This window comes from Xenopus laevis, chromosome 5L (genome assembly GCF_017654675.1).
Source record: "Xenopus laevis strain J_2021 chromosome 5L, Xenopus_laevis_v10.1, whole genome shotgun sequence".
Taxonomy (NCBI): domain Eukaryota; kingdom Metazoa; phylum Chordata; class Amphibia; order Anura; family Pipidae; genus Xenopus; species Xenopus laevis.
In genome coordinates, this window is record NC_054379.1 from 31358734 (window position 1) to 31384545 (window position 25812).

General features: G+C 38.7%; 1 protein-coding gene across 2 annotated transcripts in view; it reads left to right on the plus strand.

The window, feature by feature from the left end:
- The window catches only part of vps54.L (VPS54 GARP complex subunit L homeolog), a 46942-nt gene that overhangs the window by 16682 nt on the left and 4448 nt on the right, over positions 1-25812 (plus strand). For both annotated transcript variants that reach the window (XM_018262826.2, XM_018262825.2), the window contains exons 4-18: positions 49-124; positions 1622-1659; positions 3400-3531; positions 5934-6319; positions 6979-7105; positions 8240-8347; positions 8644-8699; positions 12905-13001; positions 14609-14955; positions 15964-16093; positions 16881-17062; positions 18627-18739; positions 21278-21341; positions 21428-21533; positions 25491-25578. In XM_018262826.2, the coding sequence (XP_018118315.1) occupies positions 49-124; positions 1622-1659; positions 3400-3531; positions 5934-6319; positions 6979-7105; positions 8240-8347; positions 8644-8699; positions 12905-13001; positions 14609-14955; positions 15964-16093; positions 16881-17062; positions 18627-18739; positions 21278-21341; positions 21428-21533; positions 25491-25578 (2050 nt within the window). The remainder of the gene's footprint in view (positions 1-48; positions 125-1621; positions 1660-3399; positions 3532-5933; positions 6320-6978; positions 7106-8239; positions 8348-8643; positions 8700-12904; positions 13002-14608; positions 14956-15963; positions 16094-16880; positions 17063-18626; positions 18740-21277; positions 21342-21427; positions 21534-25490; positions 25579-25812) is intronic.

A 25812-nucleotide genomic window follows, 5' to 3' on the forward strand; every position in this document is an offset into this window, starting at 1 on the left:
CTGTTTTGACATCAACAGTTATGCATAGTATCATTTTGTTTTTTGTAGAGAGAAAAAAGTCATGAAAAATGGAAGAGTGTTTGCCCATTAAAGGAAGACTTTGACAGACCAGCCTATTCCCATGGTATGTCTCATCTCTTCTCACAATTCTATATACACAAACACACAAGCAAATGTCAAACTGGTTAATTTGGGTAAAACATATTCTTAGACAATGTTAGTATCTGCTTCAACTTTTCTTTTCAATTTGTAAAGCCTTCAGTTCACTGTAAAAATAGTTTTTTGTTTTTGCTGTGGAACATATACTTATGTACACTACAGACAGCATATGTTTATAAACCCACAGAAACACACAATAGTGGCAGAATATTGGGCAGATAAAGGGGTCTGGCATTCAGAAATGCCACTGTCGGATTATTACAATGCTTCTCTTTACCCCTTATGCATTTTAGCATTATTATTGTTATACAATTCCTATGTGAAATTATATAGCAGTTATAGAAGCTGGGGTTTGGTAGTGGACACCCTATTACTAACTTGCATGCTTGCTCTTATACTGCAGCATCATTTGTCTTGATAGAGGCATAATTCATAGAGCCTAACTTGGGGTCGCAAAGTCACATCACTGTTGGTGTGGTTGTCTATGTAAACTGTTTCTGCTGAGACTGCAGTAATGGAATATCCCATTCATATGTATAAATGCGAATAGGAACACTCTGTTCACACATTAAGCTAACCCATACTTTACTATAAAGGACCAGTAAATCCAGGAACCAATGAATTCCTCTCAGTTCAACTACACTGAACTGTTCCTTTAAGGCATTGATCCCCAACCAGTAGCTCGTGAGCAACATGTTGCTCACCAACCCCTTGATGTTGCTCTCAGTGGCCCCAAAGCAGGTGCTTATTTTTGAATTCCAGGCTTGGAGACAAGATTTGGTTGTATAAAAACCAGTTGGTCTGCCAATCAGAGCCTCCTGTAGGCTGCCAGTCCACATAGGGACTATTAAAAGCCAATCATAACCCTTATTTGGCACCACCCAGGAACTTGTTTCATGCTTATGTTGCTCCCCAGCTCTTTTTACATCCGAATGTTGCTCACGGGTGAAAAAGGTTGGGGATCCCTGCTTTAAGGCAACAATGTTTAGTCCTTGTACTGGTGTATGGATAAAGCACACCATGGTTGGACTGGCCTGCAGGTACTAGAGGTTCTCCAGGTTGGCCCAGCAAAAGACTATTTCTTATCAGCTATTTCTTATTATCATCACCCGTAACATTGAGCATTGTCTAAAAATTGTTGTGGGCCTTGGATGTCCTTCTATTATGGGCCCATTGAAGCACACTCATTCCAATGACCAGCATTAACAGCAGCACTGTTGAAATGAATGATGAGTCTTGGTAGTCAGAAGAGAGAATAAAAGGCTACCTCGTCTGATTAAAGAACGAAGAAAACCAGTTTTAGTCTGCTATAAAACTATTACTCAGCCCTAAAAGTTAAAAAAGAAGTCTGAATCACCATAGCAACAGTGTGCCAGCTGCTCATTAAGGCATTAATGTATTCTGTGACTTTGTGCCACCAGTAAATGTGTCTGAAACTGTATTTATTCATTTCTTTTTCCAGTACTCAAATCCAGAGCAGATCTGGAACAAGTACCTAAGGTAAATAGCAAAAGAATTTATTCATAAACATGCATTTTTCTTCATTGAAATGACTGCTCCACTGCAAAATGGCATTAAAAAGAAAACCAAAAAGACTATTGCACGTGTCCTCTTATAATTAAATCTGTTGAATTAAATCTGTCTTGAATTATATTATAGGGACTTTGTTAAAATTTAGTTTACTTTTTTCCAATTGCTTATTCTTTCTTTATAGATTTTTATATAAAAAATATTTATATGGGGTGTGTGCGTGCTTCTCTTGATATAATCATGTTAGTGTTAGGACACAGAATTAAGGGCTCACCCATATGTCTTGTGTCATATTTACCATTTAGTACAGCGTGCTGCTTGTAACTTACTGTATCGTGGTTACTCACTGGTGCAGTGATGTTTTTATTTTTTAATGGTCACAACATAGCAAGCAAGTCACCAGTATGGCTTTGTGCTCAGCCTTTGGCCTTCTCATGCCATAGCGATCTAAACAAGAAAACCAGACACTAGGAGAATTATTCTGTGCAATGCTATTTTTCTCTTGGATAGGCAACCAGGTTGCTACATTGAAATCTGTGCCCTATGCTGGGGAATAGCCGACCCAAAGCCTGTTAACACACTTATTTTCCCACTACTAGGGATCTGAGACTATCTATAACCATTGATGTTTGATGGTTTCCTTTATTGTAGCATACAGTAATTTGTCTTCACTGAAACCTCTTCTAGAAAATTGCTGTACCATAGGCTAATGACAGACAGGGAGCTTTACAGCTGGTGCTCTCTAGTGACCATTATTAAGCTTAAAATATGTGCTAGTGCAGGTGTTTCCTATTCTAAACAGGTCATCAGCCGAAGGGTAGGACTTCACAACGCGAGAGGAGCCGACAGTGTCGGACTGGACCACCAGGATACCGGGAAAACTCCCGGTGGGCCCAGGTGTCAGTGAGCCCTCTTGCTTCTAACCATTTAGCCTATTTCATGGTCTTTATGGGGAAAAAATGCTTAATAATCGAAGAATATAGTGTAGAAGTAAGTAATACAAGACTAAGAGAATAAAGAGTTTGAGAGAGGAGAGGAGGAATAATAGTTTGAAAAGTGGTCCCACAGTCTACGATTTTCCAGTGGGCCCAAGGTCTAAGGTTTTCTGGTGGGCCCCTGGCATCCCAGTCCGACACTGGGAGCCGACACGTCGCAATGCGACAAAACGCATGCGACGTGTCGGATGTTCTAAAGAAATGGAAGTGAAGGAGAAATCGCAGGCAAAAACTACATTTATCTGACTGTCGGATGAAAACGCATGCGTTTTGTCACATTGCGACATATCGGCTCCTCTCGCATCCTGAAGTCCTACCCTAAGGCTGGACTTAACACTGAGGGACACAAACTACTCCAACAGGGTTCAGCAGTAATGCTGGGGAGAATCACTGAAGTGAAGCCCAGTTGGTCTGTCTGAGAGTGTGGAATTACGAGCAGTGTAACACTCCACCACACAACAGCTGTCTAGAGATCTTTGTGTAAATGATCTTAAAAGATTATCTGCCATGGATTTGTGTAAATATGTAATATAAAGGGGGGCGATACACATGCCGATAACAGCTGCAGACAAATCAGCAACTTGTTGACCCATGTATGGGGCCTTCCCCAACTGATGTCTTAAAATCAACCTGATATCAATTGGACAAATGAGCAGATATTTTAAGGTATGGCCATCTTAAGAAATAAGTTTTCCTTTGATTTTCTTTTTTTCAGATTTTTATGAAACCAGACTTTGCCTTGGAGGACTCCTTAACATTTAATGCTGTTTTACCATGGTCTCATTTTAGCAGTGCTGGGGGAAAAGGAAGCAGAGATGCAGCATCCTCCAAATTGCTTCAAGAAAAGGTACTCTATATAAGCTAGACTAAGTTAGACTGAAAATCAGTAGTGTAACTTTCCCTGGCCCCCTGCAGAAATGTTTCAGGGCCCTCTCTGCATTGCATTACCATGCTCCCCCCTCGTGTACGGATTCATGGATCGGACATCATACATGCAGGCTGGAGAGAGGGTGTGGAAGATGATATGGGTCCCCCCCCCAATACCCTATTGTTGTCTCTATAGTTGCAGTTCCAGGCAGATTCTTTTCTTTTTCTTTTTTTTTTTTTTAAATAAAGTTTTCATTTTCAGCTTGATACATCCATAATAAGCAAGAACAAACAATTCAAATATATAGCGAGTTTTCATATCCATACATAATTATCACGTGAGAATTGTCGATCTAAGATAGGTCAGCAAGGGATAAGTCAAGCGTTTTTTAACCTTTTTATTTAACAGGGGGTAACAGAAAAGCAGTAGGAGAGAGGGGGGGGGGGTAGGCTGAGGGATGCATACCACAGGAGTCTCGTTATATATAGCTTATAGCACACTTAATATTGTCCTGCACATATGCTGTGTCAAATTCGTCTATCCATGGACCCCAGATATTTCCAAACCTGTCTGGGCATCTTCTACTCAAATAGGTTAGTTTGTATAGGGGAAGAGCTTCATTTACTAATGATTTCCAACTTTTTAGGGAGGGGCTCTAGGCAGCTTCCAAACCAAGGTAATTGCCTTCCTTGCATAAAAACAGAGCAACCTTAAAAGAACACGTTGGTATTTGTCGGGTGTGATATTTTCAACCAAGCCCAAAAGGCATGCCTCCGGTGTCCGCATACACGGTATTTTGAGAGTTTGCATTACAAAGTTCACCACCTTGTCCCAGAATCTAACCATCTCCAGGCAAGGTATGTAAATAAGTGCCTGGATCCATCCCACATTTAAAGCATGTGTTGTCTGCTTTAAGGCCCATGGAGTGCAGCCTCACTGGGGTAAGATAGGTTCTATGTATCGTACAATATTGTATTAGGATATCATTGCTGCCTATTACAGATGGCAAATATGAGTGTGTGATGTCATCCCAGTCATCCAGGTCCAGGTGTGGTATCTCCTGCACCCACTTATGACAATGTGCATAAGGATTGCCCCTTTGTTTATTAAGGATGTTGTAGACGCGAGATACTTATTTCCCCTGATTTGTTGACCTTAAGGTTTTAAGGAGTAGAAAGGGGGAGATCCTGGGGTAGGTCGGGAACTGGCTACGCGCTGCATGCCTTATTTGAAAGTATCTGTTCCACATGTTTCTAGGAAGCTTAAATTCTGCTGCTAGGTACGCATAAGATTTAAACCCCTGATTGTCATACAGCTGACCAATATATTTTATGCTGTATCTTGCCCAGAGTACTGGGTTTTGTATTGTCCGAAAGTGTGTTAATTTGGGATTGCACCATATAGATGTGTAGGGGGAGATGTTATTTTGGCGTGTTTTGTCATACCTAAGGGCTGTTTCCCATATTGGAGGTAACATCTTTAAAGTTGAGGGGGGGGGGCAGCTCCTATGGGTAGTACTCTGGAGCACTGAATTAGCGAGTGCATCGATAGACCCGGCTGCTTCTGCCAAAATAGGGACGGCCGCGTTCTCGGCTGATGGGTTAAGGCTCCATGCTACATACACTAGCTGAGCCGCCAGATAGTAGAGAGCAAAATTTGGGCAAGCAAGAACTTGGATGGGTCTGCCTAAACCAAAAGGGTCGGATACCAGCTTATTAGTACGGATAGGCAGATTCTTTTTAACTAAATGACAGGCTGCATGGGTGCATCCAAGCTTAAATATGCTCCCTGTGCCATTATTTAATATGAAGAGTTCATTATAACTAAACTAATTTTCTGAAATTACACTAAGAACTGTGGCATACTAAACGTTTGGGCTGTTGATGTAAATAGCCGCTATGATAACACCAAGGAATGGTGCAAATTGCTTTTTATTGCACAGAAAGGAAAGCTTTACCAGTAACTTGAAACCCAAAAAGTCCTACTTTGCTTTAGCCCTAAATCTAATAATATATACTAAGCTGCCTTATTCACCTTTTTGAATTTTGTTTTTCATTTAGTGGATAAGGAATGGTTCCAAATAACAGGTGCAATATAGTTCTGTTAATTTTTAGAGCAATGTTTGCACCAATAAGTTTGTGAGCATCAGTGCAATATAACTGTATGCGCCACATTGCACTCAACAGTTGGTGCAAACTGGAGTATGTTTACGTTAAAAGAAAAACTGACTGACTACAAGAAGTATACAAGACGTCATGGGTTTTACTTTATATTTTTCATTTTTGTGTATTTTTTTTTTACTAAAGAAGGGGACTTCTTATTTGTAAAACGTTAATACTGTACATTATCACTTTAGTAATATCTATTTTCTTTTCCTAAAGCTAAGCCACTACTTGGATATTGTTGAGGTGAACATCGCTCATCAAATCTCCTTGCGTTCTGAAGCATTTTTTCATGCTATGACCTCTCAACATGAGCTGCAGGACTACCTCAGGAAGACTTCCCAGGCTGTGAAAATGCTGCGGGACAAGATCTCTCAGATAGACAGAGTCATGTGTGAAGGATCTCTGCGAATCCTGCGGCAAGCACTGACCAGGAACAATTGCATTAAAATATACAATAAGCTCAAGTTAATGGCTACAGTGCATCAAACTCAGCCTACTGTACAGCTTCTATTATCAACCTCTGAGTATGTAGGAGCTTTGGACTTAATAGCAACAACACAAGAGGTTTTGCAGCAGGAATTACAGGGTATTCACAGTTTTCGGTAAGTTGCTAAATAGCAGTTTGATTTTCAACATCTTTCCAACTTGTTCTCTTTTAGCAAATATAGTAAACACCAGTAGTTACTTACTCAGTTTGCAAAAATGCCTGTCTGGCTATGCAGGTCTGGACTGGCAATCTGAGGATTCTTGCAAATGCCAGAGGGGCTGCTGTAAGATGCCACAGACACTATTTATTGGGCTGGTGGGGGGCTGTTTGGTTCTCTGTATGCTTGAAAAGATGGGGCCTATTTTCAATCTCATTCCAGGCCAGTCCAGAATTATGCAGCCATGTGGCCTGAAAGCAAGAATTGGAATCATCACATCATTTTATTCATTTGGTGCTTTAGTAGAATTAAGTAAATTGTGGATACAAGAAAACATATTTGCTGGGAGGTGTAATTAGGGGATAGAGGCTGCTATAGCGCACAATTTGAGCATAATATCATAGGCTATTGTGATACTAAAATCTACAGTTAGTTTAGCTATTGGTTTATATAGTTTGTGAGTGTATGGAGGGTTGTGTTTCATTTGGAAGGTTTGAACTTGATGGACTTTGGTCAACCAAACTTAAATATGTAATGTATCATAACTCATCTGCATCACAGTTACCTTCCTTTTGCAGGCTATAGTCTCACTAAATCATTGTTTTTTTTTTTTTTAGACATCTCAGCTCACAACTTTGTGAATTGGAAAAACTGATTGATAAAATGATCATCTCCGAATTTACATCATATGCTCGCAGTGATTTAAACAGACTATTGGAAGAGGACAGCCATGTAGTTGAAGAGGTATCTACAAATGTTTGTAAATGAAACGGCGACATTCGACAAAATAAAAAAATAAAAAAAGACGACAAACGCATACATTATTTTATCCTTCCCCTCTCCATCCACATCAACCAAAGGGATCTGAGCCGTCATACTGCCTATATAAGGACATACATGTGGGATACAAAGCACCCAGATATTATCTGTTGGTGGTCAGATTTATTAGTTGTTAGTTATAGTGAAGTAGTAGATACATTGCCAGTCAACCAGACATGGTTTTAAGAAACTAGCAAAATGGGAGCCTTTTTTTCTATTGAAAAAGCAGTTGTAGCACAGTGGATAGGAGGTCTTCTAACAATGTAGGGCATGTGTGTAGCAGTATACTGAGCTACCACATAAAAAAACCCATAGACGCTAATGTAGTTTGCTACAAAAATGATGTGCAACAAAAAAGGTTCGAAAATGTTTCTCAGTTTTGGGAATTTTCTGCCAGTTTTGAAATATTTTCAGCGAAGCAAAATGGGACAGATTTGCTCATCACTATAAATGACTATTAAGAGTTGTTATATACCATTTTTCTTCGTACCTTGAAAAATATACTTATAAGTTGACAAGCAAAGCTTTTATTGCATAAAGGTGGCCATACACGGGCCGATAAAAGCTGCCGACAGACCAAGTCGGCAGCTTATTGGCCCGTGTATGGGGGCCCCCGACGGGCTTCCCCGATCGAGATCTGGCCGAAAGTCGGCCAGATCTCGATCGGATGGGGTTAAAAATCCCGTCGGATCGCGGCCGCATCTGTTCGTTGATGCGGTCCCGCGATCCGACCGCCCGTTTGGCGAACGCTAGGATCCGATCGTTGGGCCCTAGGGCCCACGATCGGATCAGCCCGATATTGCCCACCTCAAGGTGGGCATATCGGAGGGAGATCCGCTCGTTTGGCGACATCGCCAAACGAGCGGATCTATCCGTGTATGGCCACCTTTACTTTATCATTCTTCGGGAGTTAAGTAAGCTGGCCAGTTTTAACTCGGAATTCTACAGATTTTGCATGTTTAATTTGGTTTAACAATATATAAAATCCCTTTGTATAAAAACTAATTAGTCATGGTATCATTTCATCCTATAATTCATTGTTGTACCTGTTTTCAACAGGAACGGCTGGTGTCCCTGGTATTTGGCATGTTGAAGCAGCGAAAACTGGATTTCTTTGAGATCTACTCAGAAGAAATGATGGCAACAGCAAAAACTATCATCAAGCAGGTACCAAAATGATGTTCCCTTATTTATATCTAAATCAGTCTCCATGTATTGGTCTACTGCTGTCTGATTAGCTTTTTTTCTGTATGTCTGTTTGATAAGTGTATTTTGCTTTTACTGTTTAATATAAAATAATCACAAATACAGGCAATACAATGAAATGATATGTTTCATATTTTGTAGTATGCTGTACAGAGGCAACATAATAGTTTGTCTGTCAGACTTGCAGCACTGTTGAGCTTTATATAGAGAGTGACTTTGATCCTAAATAATACTCTTTTTTTATCCTCTGTTTTCAGTGTGTGGTTAACACTGTGTCACAGATTGATGAAATAGACTCAGAAATTGTTGCAAAGTAAGTGATTTCATTGGTTTCGTGTCTAAACTTCAAACATAACAATCAATCTTGGTGGTTATTTTTTCCAGCCATGCTAGATTACAAAGTGTTTAAGATCTTCACATGACTTCTATTTATTGCTGCCTCACATGTCATGAGTACAATGCTATGTCCTCGTTTCTCCAATTAAATTAACCTTAAGCCTGTTATAGTTGGACCAACTGTAAGCAATTGTTTAATTAGTCTTCTTTTTCAAATTATTAGCCTTTATAATCTGCCCTTTTGTTGGTGTCATCCTGGGAACCAAAAAGGATTGAATGGGAGACTTCCATTTTTTGTTATCATTATTTTTATATTGCTTAAATTTCTGTTCAGCCACTTAACTCTTCATCTTCTGCAATATTTTACCAGGAAAAATAACTAAGCTTTTGATAAGATCCTCTGAAACTCTTTCCATATAATATATTTTATGTAATTTGGACCCCTTTTGACCTCTTATATATGTACTCCCTCCAGGCAGTGGTGGAGGGAGGGGGATCAGTCTGAAGGCTATTTATAATAAGATAATGACCATTTTGTCTCCTAAATACACCAGCTAAAATATAAGTCAGGGCAAGATTTGAGGTAAATTTGTATTTTTGGTCCTTGATATTCTTGAAACTGAATGGCTAATGTGCCAGAATTTTCATAACGGGCCTTGGCCAAGCGTTGTACCTTCAAGTGGGGCTTTATGTTTGACAACTACTTAAGGAAGAAGACAAAAATCCAAGTAGATGGTGCCAGTAAAATCACAAAATAGCACTTTTATCCAATAGCCAGTTGTCTTATTCTTCCTTGCAAAACATTACAGAGAGATGCATTGGTCTCTGATCTATACCAAGTACCAGATGAGTTGTAGGGTGAAGCTCGTCTCCTAGTTGCCCATTTAGCTCGGCTCTGAATGGTGGATAGCAATGTTTTCTGCGTCTCAAAGCGGAGCACCACCCACAGACTGCCAAACATAAAAGAAGCCCACAAAATTAGAACAAACATGTTCATTTTAAATGGGATGTGTGACCCCTGCAGAATAATCTGAGCATTTTTGCAATTTATATTAAGTATTTTTAAAGTTTTATTTTATTTTAATAATATTCATAGTCAAACATTGGTAATAAATGTGTAACAGGATACCCTGCTTTTGTGTCAGGGAGATGGCTAGACAGAAATTCAGTAGCTTAATTCATTGACGCAGCAAACTTCTCCTTTTGCTTCTCTGCAAAGTTCTGTGACAGAACTAAGCAGAAAACTGTCTGGAGATGCTGCCTAAATTAGTAACTTAAAGGAAAACTTTGCCCCCAAAATGAATATTTAAGCAACAGATAGTTTATATCATCATTAAGTGACTTATTAAAATATCTTACCAAACTGGTCTATATTTTTAAGTAAATATTGCACTTTTACATCTCTTGCCTTGAACCCCCATTTTGTGATGGTCTGTGTGCTGCCTCAGAGATCACCTGACCAGAAATACTGCCGCTCTAACTGTAACAGGAAGAAGTGTTGAAGCAAAAGACACAACTCTGTCTGTTAATTGGCTCATGTGACCTAACATGTATGGTTTGTTTGTGTGCGCTATGAATCCTACGATCCAAGGGGGCAGCCCTTATTTATTTATTTTTAATGGCAATTTTCTATTTAGGATTAACCAATGGCACACACTTCTAAAAAAAAGTATGTTATTATGAAAATGGGTTATTTACACGAAGCAGGGGTTTTCACTTGAGCTATTTTATTCAATATATTTTTATAGAGACCTACATTGTTCGGGCGGTATAGTTTTCCTTTAAGCATCTGAATGTTGGTCTGGTGAACAGCAGGGGGCGATCATGTTACATATTCACGTTTGACTGCTTATATTATTAAAATGGGGGAAAAAAACTTACCGTAAGTTGTAACAGTGCTTAGAAAAGCACTCTGACCAAGATCTCTTTGATGGAGATTTTAGTGACGTCAGCCAGCCCCAGGGCTTGCTTTCTGTTAGCAGAGAATTTTTTGAGAATTACAGCACCCACACACTAATCATTCAAGATGATGCATTTAGATTGAGGCTCTTATTTGTAAGGTTGTGTTGTCCTTTAAGTTGTATCAGTGGGTATGTGTCTTATAAGTATAATGCGACAAGCCAAGCCTATCCTTCCATGAAATTTTGGTTATAGGTGTGGGAATCCTAACTAGTATCCAAAAAACGCTAGCGTCTTTTCCATTTTCAGGGTGATAGGCTGAAAAAGATCGTAATATTTTTTTGGGGTAACCTGCTTCCCCCTACATTTCCTAACATTTGGCACATAAACTATACACTGGGCTCATGTGTAGGGCAATATAACAACTTTATTTCATGTTAAGATTTCCCGGGCTTGTGTATTGTAATGTATTTGCTGCAACATATACGTCCATTGAACTTTAACTTCCCGCCGTATGCAAATTAGGCAAAGCTAGCGCAACTTTGCTTGGCGCAGTAATGCTAGCACAACTTCGCCAGCGTTCGGCTCCCTGGACGCAACTTCGGATTTTAGTGAACTAAACTAGCTTTGTCCTGGCGAATCTACGCCTGGCGAAGTGTTGCCCTGTGAGCGAAGCCATTGCTGGCGAATTTTCTGAGGTTAGTGAATTTGCCCCTCTGCCCCTTGACACTGTTGTTGACTGGCAAAAGGTCAAAGCCTTCTCAAAATTACACCCCCCCCCCCCAAACTTTTACTGAGGGAATTCTCAGAGTTGCAATTCAGCAACAACTGCAACACTGCAGTTTTTCACTGATGCTCACCTAGAGTGCTTCTGATGCTCAGACCCATCTGAATTAAATCCCACACGCCTGCTTAATGTTCTGTGTCTATAACATCTTTATTATGCCTAAATGTACAGGATAGGAAATGAACAGTTAAATATAGAAAGAAAAATTATTTAGTTCCATGATTCCTCTTGAGTAGATCAGTGACATTGAGCAGACTGCTTTTAGTTAGTGTGCAACTAGTTAAAGTGTTACTTGAAAAAATCCAAATATCTTGAAATGTATGCAGTTTTTCTGCAGGTGTCAGTGTTATTATATATTATTTTCTTTCCCTCTGTAATAAAAATGCAAATAGCATGTCAGAGGCCCCTTGCGCAGAGTATTTTTCACAAAGGGCTGTTTATAACCGGCATAAGCAAAAAATTGCTTCTAATCACAACTAATGCCTTCAAGTATGAAAGAAGCTTTTTCAAGTGTCGACTGTTGAGAAAGTTTATTATTTGTGCTTGCCTTGTCTTTGTAATAAAAATGCAAATAATATAGCAGCCCTTTGCAAAGTGTTTTTTTCCCCCCCAAAGGATGTCTCAGTGGGAGAATATTATAGTGTTTTTGTTCTGAGCAGAGCCCTCCCTTTGGAGTTTTAGCAGTAATTGCTCTTTTATTGCAGAGTTTTATAACCAACGACTATAGAGTACAAGTATGGGACCTGTTATCCTGAATGCTTGGGGACCTATGGTTTTTGGGATAAGAGATTTTTTTTTTTTGGTAATTAAAATGGAATCTATGGGATACAGCCTTCTTGTAATTCTGAGCTTTCGGGATAACAAGTCTCCAGATAACAGATCCCATATGTGTACAAAAAATATTCAGGAAACTTTATGACGTTTGGCCTGAGTAATCTTTGGTGGATGCACAAAGTTCCAGCTTTGCTGTCAAGAGTTTGGAGTGTTTGTGCATCAAGGGTTATTATTATAGATTTAAAATACATAAATTATCATTGGATTATAAATCTGGACAGTTTGGGAAGCACCAGACTAATATATCTCACCTGCAGTATACAAACGTATACACACTGGGGTCAGTTACATTAGAGAGACATTAGGAGACCCATGAAACCATTATATAAGAACATACAGAATAATTGAAGCAGAATAATACAAAGGGGGATGCATTTAAAGGGGATCAAACCAAAGTAGACGGTAAGCTCAGGTGTATTGCCCTGAGCCATCATCTGAGGGAGCAGATATACCAAAATAGATGTAAGGCAGACACTCGGAGATATCTCACATGGCTCATGTGTGTCTAAATTTTGTCTCCGTAACTTGCTATTAATCACCTGGTTTGGAGTCTGCTCTAATTGCATGCCTTTGTCTTCTTGCTGAGTAAGTAGAGCTTATAACTTTTCACAGCTTTAACAACAGATGGAACTATTTACCCTTTTTTAATTTCCTATTTTCAGGCTTACTGATCAGATTCGGATGATGAGTTTTTCTCAGTGGTTTGGCTTGCTTGAGAATATTTTTTCTAAGTTTACGATTTTTATTCAAAGAGTTAAGGTAAGTGAAAAACTGTATATGTAAATATAAATGGTTAACTAGTGAAGTGGAAAAAAGTAGGAGCTATTTAATATGTATAAAGGCTTTTTTTTTGTCCACAAGGCTTTTTATTTGTTCATAACAGCAAATTTGTTAGACTGCCTCCCCACACCACCCGTTACTGTCAAAGGTATCCCTATATATTTATATATGCAAAGTTTCATAGCGGGATTGGCAGGTGGCACTTCAGACCCTCTTCTGCAGGAACATGCACAATTAAGTTCATTTGGAAACTGCCTTTAACTGTGCAAGTTTAGCTGGAGATCCCTGACAGAAGCGGGGATCTGAAGCAGCTCAAAGGGGCGCCTGTCAACCTTGCTGCACAACTTTGCATTTTTATAGCAGATAGAAAATTAGGGACACTTTTGACAGTAACAGGTGGGGAGGGGTGCCTGGGGTTGGGGCAGGGTTTTGTTTAAGCCAAAGAAAGTAGGGATCGAGTGCTGTGCGGTTCTCTGCCATTCTGGCACCAATTTACATATGCAAATTAGGGTTTGGATTTGGCCAAATGTTTTATGAAGGATTTCGGGATTTGCCAGATCTTAAAGTACTGGGTTCATGCCGCCTTCATACACTTATTACACTCAATTGTTAACATGTTCTATATACAGAGTGTAACCTCATACTTTATTATAGTATATCAATAAAGCTGCCCTTGTATACTCGCTTGTATACAGACTGGATACTCTTCTCTTATCTAAAGCTCAACAAAGAATAAAAGCCAAACTTGCTACTTTTGCCTTATGTACCAGTTCAAGGTCAACGCATCTCTTTAGTAGTAAAGACTCTGACTTATAGATGCTCCCCATCTTCTGTTGTGTTGATTCACTGCACATGCACTTTGCTGCTTTTAGATGCCAGCTTGTACAATATAAATCAAGATAAGTTGCATTGTGCATCAAAATTGATTGATAATTCACATGAGCCTCCACGGCAGATGCAACTTCACTTCTGATGATGTTTTGATGATTTCCAACCACCATAAGCTGCTGATCATGGGCAGTGCCACTGGCACTGAAAAGATGGCCTAACAAAATTCAAAACTGGGAACTGCTTTGAACAACAAATAAAGGCACAGATTATTATTGTTGTAGGGTTGCTAAACCTCAGGGCAATCACAGTAAGTTTAAATGTAAATGGAAGCTGAACTCTTCTTACAAATGTTGTACAGTTTCATGTTATGTTCTTAAAGGGCATGTAAAGGCAAAAAAATAAAATCCAATTTTTATTTTCTTTAATGAAAAAGTAACCCATCTCCACATACTTTGATTTAAAAAATGTGTACAGTTTTTATAAAAAAAAACCTGACTGTATGCAGTGAAATTCTACCTTCATTTACTGCTGTGTATAGGAATTGTCAGTTGGTCCCTAACCGCTGGGCAGGGAAACAATCATACTTATGAACAGCAGGGGAGCTCCCACCTTAAGTCCCAGCCCAGCATTTCTAGCATTATTCTATTTTAGACTTCCCCTTTAAACAGTTTGCCTTGTCTTCTGCTCTTTTTTTCTTGTTTTGTTGCAATTGGTAAGCACTTTATTTAGTATAGTGGCTATTTCTTTCCCTGCAGGCAACGCTAAGTGTCATCCGTAATGTAGTGCTGATGGTTTTAGATAAAAATCAGCGAGTGAGAGAAATGGAAATATTGGCAGCTCAACAGAGTATCAGGAGGGAAAGCAATGTGGACAACGATCTGGCGTACTTGACGCATGAAGGCTTGTTTATAAGTGATGCTTTCAGCGAAGGTGAGCTTCCCAATGCTGCTGCCAACACTAACTTTCAAAGGAATGCATCACCCAGCAGCAGCAGCGAGCCCTCTGGCAGCGATATAGTATCTGATCCTGAATGCACTACAGACTCTTCTTCCAGCAAAGAACACACACTGCCTTCTGTTACTCCAGGGGGAATAGAGATAATGTGAGTAAAACTAGACTCTGTAAAAGATTTTACTTGTGCTTTTATCATATGGAACATATTAAACTCATCATTCTAGCATGCTGGATGATTTTTGTTTACACTTCAGAGCACTTATTGCTTGATGAGCCCCAAAAATCATAAGGTTGCACCGTCACCACTAATGAATGAGACACGTGAATAGTTATATGATTTAATCCTTTCACTTGGTGCACTGAACATCCATATAAAGTAAGAGACCCACTACTGCTTTGGATGGAGCCTTAAGGCTTTTATAGGTGTTGCATCACATCCTTTTAAAATAATCTAGAACAGGTTCTACTATGCATTTGTTACAGATCTCTTTCAGAAGATAAAAAATGTGTCAGATGCATAATTTGCAAGTTATGTTTATAGCTAACTAAAACAATTTTTAACGATTATCCATTATCACAGGAATCGTTTCCCCACCAGCCTGCAAGACATTCCACCCCCTCTCATCTTGCTCCATGGTCTGTCCCTTCATAATGGGGCACAATGAGATGTATTATTTACAAGTTGTTTTTTATAGCTAAATAAAAAAAAAAAAGATTTATTGATTATCCATTATCAAAAGATGGTCTGTCACTTGATAATGGGGCACAATGAGAGAGGGGTTACACATTTGGCAACCTCAGGATGTTGTGGAAATGGTTCATGCAAATCAGAGGCAAACTATCATAGTATCCTCTCAATCTGAGAAATCGGGTATGTCAAATGATATCTGTTATTCTTGGATAGTATTTATGCTTTTATGTAAGCGTTAAGTCATATCGTATGTATTAGAAAAGCCATGAATGTCTTGTAAAATAGACTTCTGTTTAGCCCATGCTTATTCACAAGTGATAAACTCTATGAGCTCTCTCATAAAAGGTCACATAATTCACCAGGACTTCAAAGCTGTACATGACTGCTATGAAATATGGGATGATCGGCATGTGTGTGCAGTAAGATTGCATCCCAAATCATAATGCTTTTTCTTTTTATTGATAGTCTAAATGAAGAAATGAAGTTAACTGACCTGGAACTTGGTAAAATTGCCAACAGTATACAGGAATTACTGTACGATGCATCTGACATCTGCCACGACCGCTGCAGCAAGTTCCTCCTAGCAAGGGCTAAGGTAAATAATGTGCCTCTGTTTTATTATTAGTTTGTACTTCATATCTATCTGCCACTGCTTTGCTGCAATGTCCTTGCTCTAGGCTTACTGCGTGTAACGTGGGTGAAACATATTTATTTATATGGGCCGACCTTGACAGCCAAAAAACACATGTTTACGTTTTATTGTTGTTATATTTTTATTCAAACCATCTCATATATTCCATTCTGCCCTACTACTATCTAGTTACTAGGTAGAATAAGCCCTAGCAGCCCGAAAGCAGTCAGGGCACAAAATAGACAAGACAATACTGATAATTGTCTGAGCTAAGACATGGGGAGGCACATTTATCAAGGGTCGAATTTTGAATTCATGTGAGTAATTTTACTCGAAATTCGATTGGGTGGGTATTTATTAAAAAGATTTGAATATCTTAAACTCAGAAAAAACTCGAATGTCAAGAACGCTACTAACATCTTCAAAAAAGGGCCAGAGTTTGATAAATCTAATTCAAATTTAAAAAAAAAATTGAATGCAGTTTGAATAATTCACTAGCCAAATTTGACAGTTTAGACCATGAAAAGAATTTGAGAATTCGAATTTTCAATTCTACCCTTCATAGATCTCATAAATCTATAAATAAAATAAATAACCATGACAAGTAGCACTGTGTGATGTAGCCCTTACAAGCCAGAGTTAAAAAGGCCAAAAAATATGGTGGACAAAATGTGTGACATTAATCCCATGTATAATTGGCCTATATCTCCATGACACTTTATACAGATACTCACTTTGTTTTCCTTATCAGGAGGGGTTTCTTGAGAAGCTGAACTCTGCTGAATTTGTGTCCCTCTCGCGGGCAGTTGAAGCATTTGTTTTGGACACTGAAAAGATCTGTGGTCGAAGGAGCATGTCACTGAGAGGGGCGCTGCAAAGCCAAGCCAACAAATTTGTGAATCGGTTCCATGATGAAAGAAAAACTAAACTGAGGTAAAGAGCAACAACTGACATAGTGTGAGGTGTATTATCCCCATTTGCTAAATAAATATATCCATAAAAGAAAGAACCCTGCAAGATAAGACACTTTGCAAGCTTTTCATATACAGCAAAACCTAAATTTTACATCCCCCTCCTTTTAAGATGTTTTTTTTTTTATTGTGGTGGCACCAATGTATTATGCATAATGCATTTCCCTGATTAAACATTTTCCTGGATTTTACTCCATTTTTTTCTGGTCCCCTGAAAAAGGGGGGGGGGGTTTACGGCGGACCTGTTCCTGCTGTAGGGTGCTGGTACTTTTCAGTGGCTGGAAAGTGAACAGAATTATGATGGTAACTCTCTACAGCATTTTTGGGCTGCGAAAATATTTATACTGGCACTTTCAGTGAGAGTCTACTCTATTAAAAGGGGATCTAAACCCAAATCAAGCAATCTAATTAATCAGAAGGCATAATCTACGTTACCCCGGCACAAGTGATAGAGCACTAAAGGGAGCAAGAGCTCATCATTTAGTGCTCTCACTTATCAAGCACTTTCACCCCACGGTAACTGCACTCTGCTCTTTATGCTGGATTGAAAAATTACTTACGTGCCACCCTTCCTCACTTCTACAGCAATAACTAACACAATCAGCATTTTATTCTAGGGGTGAGTTGCAAATCCCAAAGCAGAGTGCAAAGGCCTGCAACAATTTACACAACGCAGAAAGCAGTGTGCAAAGTGCCGATTCTGTGTTGACCAAGGATATATTTATGTAAATATGTTTATTCTCATATGCACATGTACATAAGTATTCCTGGTTATAAGGGTTCTTTAAAGAAAGACAGAGTTCAATCAAATTATAAATTTATTTACAAAAGCTATAGACACATATCTACAGAAATAATACACACACAAAACAAGTAACAAATATTTACAAAGAAAATTACAAATATGCCTCCCTGGATGTGTTTGCCTCTGTTGTGTCCTGATAATATCTAATATGTAAATGACTCAACATCTTCAAACACAGATCACAATGTATATATAAAATATACACATATTATATATAACAAAGATATAACACAAGCAAGTCTCCATAAGGTAATATCTGTATTGTAAATTACCCTTAGAGTCGACCTCTGCACTTCAGAGATATTCGCAGTTCGGCTCAACAGGTCTCCATGAAGGTCAGAGTGTCAGCAACCTGAACTTGAAATTTTCTATTTTAAGTTGTTTCTGAGATATCTGCATTTTTAGTCTACTAATATGGTTAGGGTTAACTAATTACAAAAAATGCAAACTGCTTATTGTGCAATTGTCCAACCCCCACATGTAATGGCCCTGTATATTTTGGCCTTTACTCACTGTGCACTTTTATGTTAACATATATTCATGGAATGACCAAAAACAGAACCTTTCTGGGACTGTACTGACTTCTGAAAACTGTGTTAGTTCCACAAGCTCCATGACAGAGGATAAAACGCTACGTTACCCCTAAATTGTTTTTAAGTGCTCACCACTTCATGTTACAGAACAATCCTTTCTAAAGAGACCCCTTTTTCCCTTCTTATAGCCTCTTGCTTGATAACGAACGCTGGAAACAAGCGGATGTCCCAGCTGAATTTCAGGACTTGGTAGACTCTATAAAGGATGGTAAAATATTGCTTCCTGAGAGAAAATCTGGAGGTAAGTTTGTTTCCATGAAGTGAGCAGAGCTGTACTGCACAACCGTAACTAATAAAATGTTTTACTATTTGTTTTAATAAAGGAGGAGTTAAATCTTAAAAGGGATCTTGTGTCTAAACGTTCCATATACAGAATGTGGTTGTTCTGCTCTGTTGCACAATCCATTATTTTTTCACTGAGAAGCACATACAATTATTATTTCTAGAGCTTGGGTGAAGATGTTGCCAGGCTGTTCACTGACAGATTTCTAGTTTGCATAGAGCTGCATTATCTGAGTACTCAAGTGCTGATTTTCATACAGTCCCATTACTGAACCCAAGAGCTGAACATTAAGATGTGCTGTTGCTCTAGATGTTAATGTCCTGATTGTTCTATCATTAGTTAAGTATCCAGCAGGAGGATGTGATTGGCAGTAGAACAAACAGATGACCCCCCCTTTATTTATTATATACAACGTCAGGTACCTGACAAAGGGCAACATCCCTTAAAACATTGTATTTAACATAATATACGGATTGGAATCTCTCTGCACTGCATTGCTTTGTTGCACCTGTCTTGCCTTTATTCTGTTTTATCTGTAACCATAGTAGCAGGCGGCAGTGCAGGGGAGATTCTTTCACTCACTTGTCTAGTGACTAGTTATGTTGCTGACTGAGGGGGGTTATCCTGTAACTTCCCTTATTTAAAAATAAGACTAATTTACTGCCTTCTATAGAAACTAATTGCAGGGCTTTTACACAGAGAACTTTGTTCCATTGGTGGTGACAATTTGAATACAGCCATGCTTGAGCTTGTCATGTTCTATTATACACAAAGCCTACTGAATTCTACTCCCTTCACAATCTTAAAAAAAAACATCATAAAGGTGGACTTGTGTCCTGTGGTCTAAATACTATATGCTTTTCATTATTTTTTTATCATTATTGAAATTACCTTATTGATGTGATCATACCTGGAAAAAAATTGCATTGAAAATATTACTATTATTGTCATCCTTTGTCAGTTACATTTGGTCATGTTTAACAGCTATGAACATTATAGAAGTTCAAACTTAGGGCAGCATATTTATATAAACTGGTGGGATCCTTCTCTCTAGAGTGTAAAATCACAGAGACATGAAATGCAGCATATGACCAAAAGTAGCTGAACACCTGCCTGTCCAACATCTCATTCCCGAATTAATGGTATTAAAAATTAAAGGGAAACTCCGACTTCCAAACCAAAATTTGATAAAGAGGCCCATATAACACAGAAACCCCTAATATACCCATTACAGTTACCTGTTTCTTCAAAAAGTATGAATAAATGCCATTTTCTATGCTGCAATCCAGCTGGTTAACAGTTCTTCTCTTTCTGCATCATTTGAAATCCTGGCAGGAAAGGAGGGACTAAACACTGATGTTACAAATTGTAGGAACTTCTCCACAGCTTACAGACAGCAGGAACTACATAACCCACAATGCATTGCACTGTGATGTTCCTTTCCTTATTGAAATCATATGAGCAGGGAATTGTGGGGTTTGGAGGATGCAGGCTGAGGACAGCTGGCTGCTGATACAAAGTAACAGTAGTCAGACAGCTCAGCAAAGTAGTCAGACAGATCAACAGGAGTGCAGGGGGCTTAGTCTTAGGGAACTGTCAGAACCCATTAAAAATCATGAAAAGTCTGCATATTTTTTAATTAATTGATTGAAATTATGTTTACTTTTCAAAAAGCTTGTTATGTTTTTGTGGAGTTCTCCTTTAAGCTGATCTTCTCTTTGCTGCTGTAATAGCTTCTACTCTTCTTCTTCTTTCCACTAGATATGTAGCATACTTGTGGTGGCATTTGCTTCTTTCCATTCAATAACAAGAGCATTAGGTGTGCAGCTGGGTTAAGGGCTCTTTGCAGGCCATTAACATCTCAGAAACGGATTCTGTAAGGATCTGGTTATTTGAATGGGGGTGTTATTATGCTGAAACAGGAATGGGCCATCGCCAGACTGTTGCCATAAAGTAGAAAGCACTTAATTGTCAAAAATGTCATTTAGGGCTAGTCCACACGGGGAGATAGCCCTGCGTTTGCGGTCGCGGCGACAAAGCGCCGCGCCAGTCGCCGCGACCGGCGCAGGCGACAGTTTTGTATGGGCGCCTATGTAAAAACGCCTGTGCTAACCACACGAGGCGATGCGCTTTTCAACAGTCGCCTGAAAAAGCCTGGCGAGGCATTTTCAGGCGACTGTTGAAAAGCGCATCGCCTCGTGTGGTTAGCACAGGCGTTTTTACATAGGCGCCCATACAAAACTGTCGCCTGCGCCGGTCGCGGCGACTGGCGCGGCGCTTTGTCGCCGCGACCGCAAACGCAAGGCTATCTCCCCGTGTGGAATAGCCTTAAACAGTAGTATTACAGGGGCCTAGCTGCAAGCTATCCAGAACAGTCCCAGATAGTTATTCCTCCTATACCAAACTTTATATTTGGCATCATGTAGTGTATATGAAATATCTTCAGTTACATTCCTTTGCAGCAAATCGTTTTTAACCAATTCTTTTCTTGATCAGGTACAGAAGAAAGGAAGCCCACAGACTTTCTTACAGTGGATGGACAGAAGTATGCGGTGATTGGGTAAGCTGCATGTTTATAAGATGTACAATGTGTGTGAATCACATTATTGTCATTAAGCAGTAATGCATTCATTGTATGTCTTGCAGCACGGTGCTACTTTTGATCAGAATCATTCTCGAGTACTGCAGCTGTGTGGATGACATCCCTTCGGTAACTACAGACATGTTGACTCGGCTGTCTGATCTCTTAAAGGTACCCTGTCAGTTTTATTGCTGTTCTGTGTCGATGACTTGAAATCTGTTTGACTAAAAGTAGCTATTCCTCAAGTTACCATAATAAAGGTACACAAAAGGTTCTGCAGTACCATTGTAAGTGCACTTAATGTACTGTTCTTGCTGGCTATTAGATGGGGTAAGAAGGAATATTTTAGGAATCAAGGAACAAGAACAATGAGGAGAGAGGGAAACAGTGGTCCATAATGTGCAGGAAGGTCAGAGACTTAAATAACATATATCAGTAAATATTTGCTGAGTTTGATATATAGCAGGTAATTTCAAAGATCATTCATACCATTTCATTTTTTTATAGGAGATTAAATAAATCACACGCTCTGTTAGGTTTAAGGCTCAGTAGAGCTTCCATGGACATGTAGCTATATAACAATCGTGCCCCCCTGCAAAAAGTTGAAATGGAAAATATAAATACAGGATATGTGAGAGGGAACAGATATTGTGTGTAACATTTTTAGCTTTAGGGTATCCTAAATGGGGCAAATTTACTTACCTTCGAAGTTGCGCCAGCGTTGGCTTCGCCCACTTCACAAGGCGAAGTTTCGCCAGGGTGCCGCTAATTCACTAAAATCTGAAGTTGCTCTCAGGGAGGTGAAAGGTAGTGAAGTTGCGCTATCGTTAATTTTTCAAGCAAAGCGAAGTTACGTTAGCGATGCCTAATTTGCATACGGCGCCAAGTTAAAGTACAATGGACATATATGTTGCAGCAAATACATTACACAAGCCTGGGAAAGCTTCATAAAATAAAGTTATTTTGCCCTATACATGTGCCCACTGTATAGTTAAGGTGTCATATGTTAGGAAATGTATGGGGGAAGGAGGGTACCCCCAAAAAAATGTACGATTTTTTTCATCCTATCACCATTAAAAAAGTAAAAGATGCCAGCGTTTTTTTGGGTCTTAGAAAAAATGTAAACTTTTTTTGAAGCAATCCCTATCTACTCTATTGCACTTCGCCTGGTCTGAGGTGGCGAAGGCAAGTCTGACGCAGGAGGTAACGTTCAGTAAAATGCGCAAGTTAGTGAATTAGCGTAGTTACGTCCCTTCGCCATAGCGCAACTTCACCTGGCATAAGGGTGCGAAGTAGCCTTAGAGTAGGTCCACTTCGCTAATGAATTTACACCAGCGCCCATTAGTAAATCGGCGAAGTAACAAAATGACGTCACGCTGGCGAATTTTCACTAGCGTTAGCCACTTTAGTAAATTTGCCCCAATTTCTGAAAGTAGCAGCTGTTAGCCTGATTTCCTGCATATCTGGATGGATAAATAAATGCTTAGATTTCCCTATTAGACTATATATTATTTGAAAAGGGCTGTTGGCATCAGGAATATAAAGGGGCAGATTTATTAAATGTCGAGTTTTCCACTAAAAATTCAAGTTTTCGAGGGTATTTTTCAGTCAAAACTCAAATTTTCGAGTTGAAATAAACCATAAATATACCATTTGAAGATGTCTGTAGCCTTCATGATGTTCGTGTTTTTTCAGTGGGTTTTGCTCGAAAACTCAATCAATTCAAGCGATTCAAGTTTTTTTTGCTGAAAATTTGATCAATTTGAGTTTTTCACCTCCACTACACTGATTCGGGTTTGTTACATTCAAGTTTTTTCTTAAATTAGAAACCATTCAAGTAGTTCATTGGAGGTCTAAAAAAGCTCTAAAATTTGACCTAATAAATGACCCCCTAAGTATTTTGGTTAGTGTACAGCCAAACTGAATCCAAATCATAAAAGTCATGTACTATTAAAGTACAGGACCATTGAAGGCAACAGTTTCCATCTAAGTATGCAACTTAGATTTTTTTTAAATTTAAATATGCAAATGAAAGGGAGCACAATTCCTGCATGATTTACTATTGCCGGTCTGTCTGGCCCTTGTCAGGCCAACAGCAGGGGGGGTTGTTCATTCCTAATAATAGCAGTGTAAAAGCTATTAATGTCATTTAATCTTAAAATATACGTCAATTCGAAAATCGTTCTGAGAATTTTTACATTACGTCATATGTAGAGTATATGTCCCCTTTATGGTTCAGAGTATTCAGCTAAAATTTTTCCTTAATATTTGGTAATAGTTCTCAATATTTGGGAATGTAAAAACTACTTTATTTATCCTGTGCTGTGAGCCGGATCTCTCCTGCTATGCTTATGTCACTTGTGGTACTATTAGATCTACAATCGCACAATAATAATCGATTTGGCTTTAAAAGCAACGTCTTCTAGTGAAGGGGAAGGCTAGACCGCAAATAATGTAGAGCTTATATAGCGTAACATAAATTGCATAGGTCTGCTTTATTTATATATATATATATATATATATATATATATATATATATATATATATATATATATATATATATATATATATATATATATATATAACTTCTAAACATTACATAGCACATTAACATTTAGATTAAACCTCTCCTACACTTTACACTGTTAAAATGGTTAAAAACAATAAGTAACATTCTGCTGCCCTCTATGGCCATTTCCTACTTCGTTTAGCCGCAGCTGTTCATTTAAATGCTTTATGTTACAAATAGTATCTAATAAGAGATAAGATTGAAGGTCTGTGTTGTAGTGAGCTCCCTCACAGTTACGTTCAAAGTGGCCTTACGTTATGCAAAAAATCTAGTGTGGCATTCAATACCGGCCAGGAACATGAATATTGCTCTCCCCTCTAGGTAAAAGAGCTTTAACTCATCTCATATAGTAAGGGCCCAAAGGAATTGAGCTTTACTTTTAACACACACCACCCGGTTCAGAAGCGGAGGGCAAATACCCGTATGTAGGGAGATTTACTATATGAGATGAGTTTAAGCTCTTTTATCTAGAGGGGAGAGCAATATTCATGTTCCTGGCCGGTATTGAATGCCACACTAGATTTTTTGCATAACGTAAGGGCACTTTGAATGTAACTGTGAGGGAGCTCACTACAACACAGACCTTCAATCTTATCTCTTATTAGCTACTATTTGTAACATAAAGCATTTAAAGGAACAGTAACACCAAAAAATACAAGTGGTTTAAAGTAATGAAAATATCATGTAGTGTTGCCCTGCACTGGTAAAACTGATCTGTTTGCTTCAGAAACACTACTTTAATTCATATAAACAGGCTGCTGTGGAACAATGGCGGAAATTGAAAAACGGCTATATGGCACAGGTTAAATAGTGGATAACACCATTAGACAGACAGCGCTTATCTGCTATCTGCTGTGTAACCTGAGCCCTTTCTCCTTTGAATGGCTGCCCCCATTGCTACACAGCAGCTTATTTATATAAACTATAGTAGTGTAACACATCAGTTTTACACTGCAACACTGCATTATATTTTCATTACTTTAAATGAACAGCTGCGGCTTAACAAAGTAAGAAATGGCCACAGAGGGCAGCAGAATGTTACTAAGTATTGTTTTTAACCATTTTAACAGTGTAAAGTGTAGGAGAGGTTTAATCTGAATGTTGATGTGCTATGTAATGTTTAGAAGTTATACAGCGAATGAGTGTGTTGTTTTAATTATGTGCAGGCTAATTATGTGACGTATACTGATGATCATGCTGACACGTCTTTTCCAATCTGACTAATGTTCCCACCATTTCTGTGTATTTAAAGCATTTCTGTAATCCCTGTCAGTACTTTGAGAAAGGCCTCTGAAGAGGTCGAAACGTCAGTCTCCTATGTGAATAAAAAGTTTCTTAAATTTTTCCTAAGTCCTGAGAGTGCAGACCTGTTTTGTACAATATTGAATCTTATTTTGGAGACTGCACCCAGGCATCTGTGAACTTTGTGACATGAGTGCCGACTCCTCTATTGACTGTATAAATAAATAAATAAATAAATATATATATATACGTGTATGCATTGAAACTAATTGTGACAGGAAACTCAATTTCCTTCCATTACTCTTTCTCTTCCACAGTATTTTAATTCACGGAGTTGCCAGTTAGTTCTGGGAGCAGGAGCATTGCAAGTGGTTGGCCTGAAGACAATAACCACCAAGAACCTTGGTACGTTAGATTTTCTGTTATACCCGTCTCTGTGCTTAACCATTGAAATAATAAATATGCCCATAATGTTTACGTGTGTATATATATTTGTATTTATAGAGCACTGTTTGTATACACAGCTACTTTTTTTTTTATAGCAACTTAATAATAAAAACAGAGGAAATACACTGCAATATATGAATATGCACGTTTACTAGAGGCACTCATTAAAAAACAGACAGTCTGGTCCCAGGG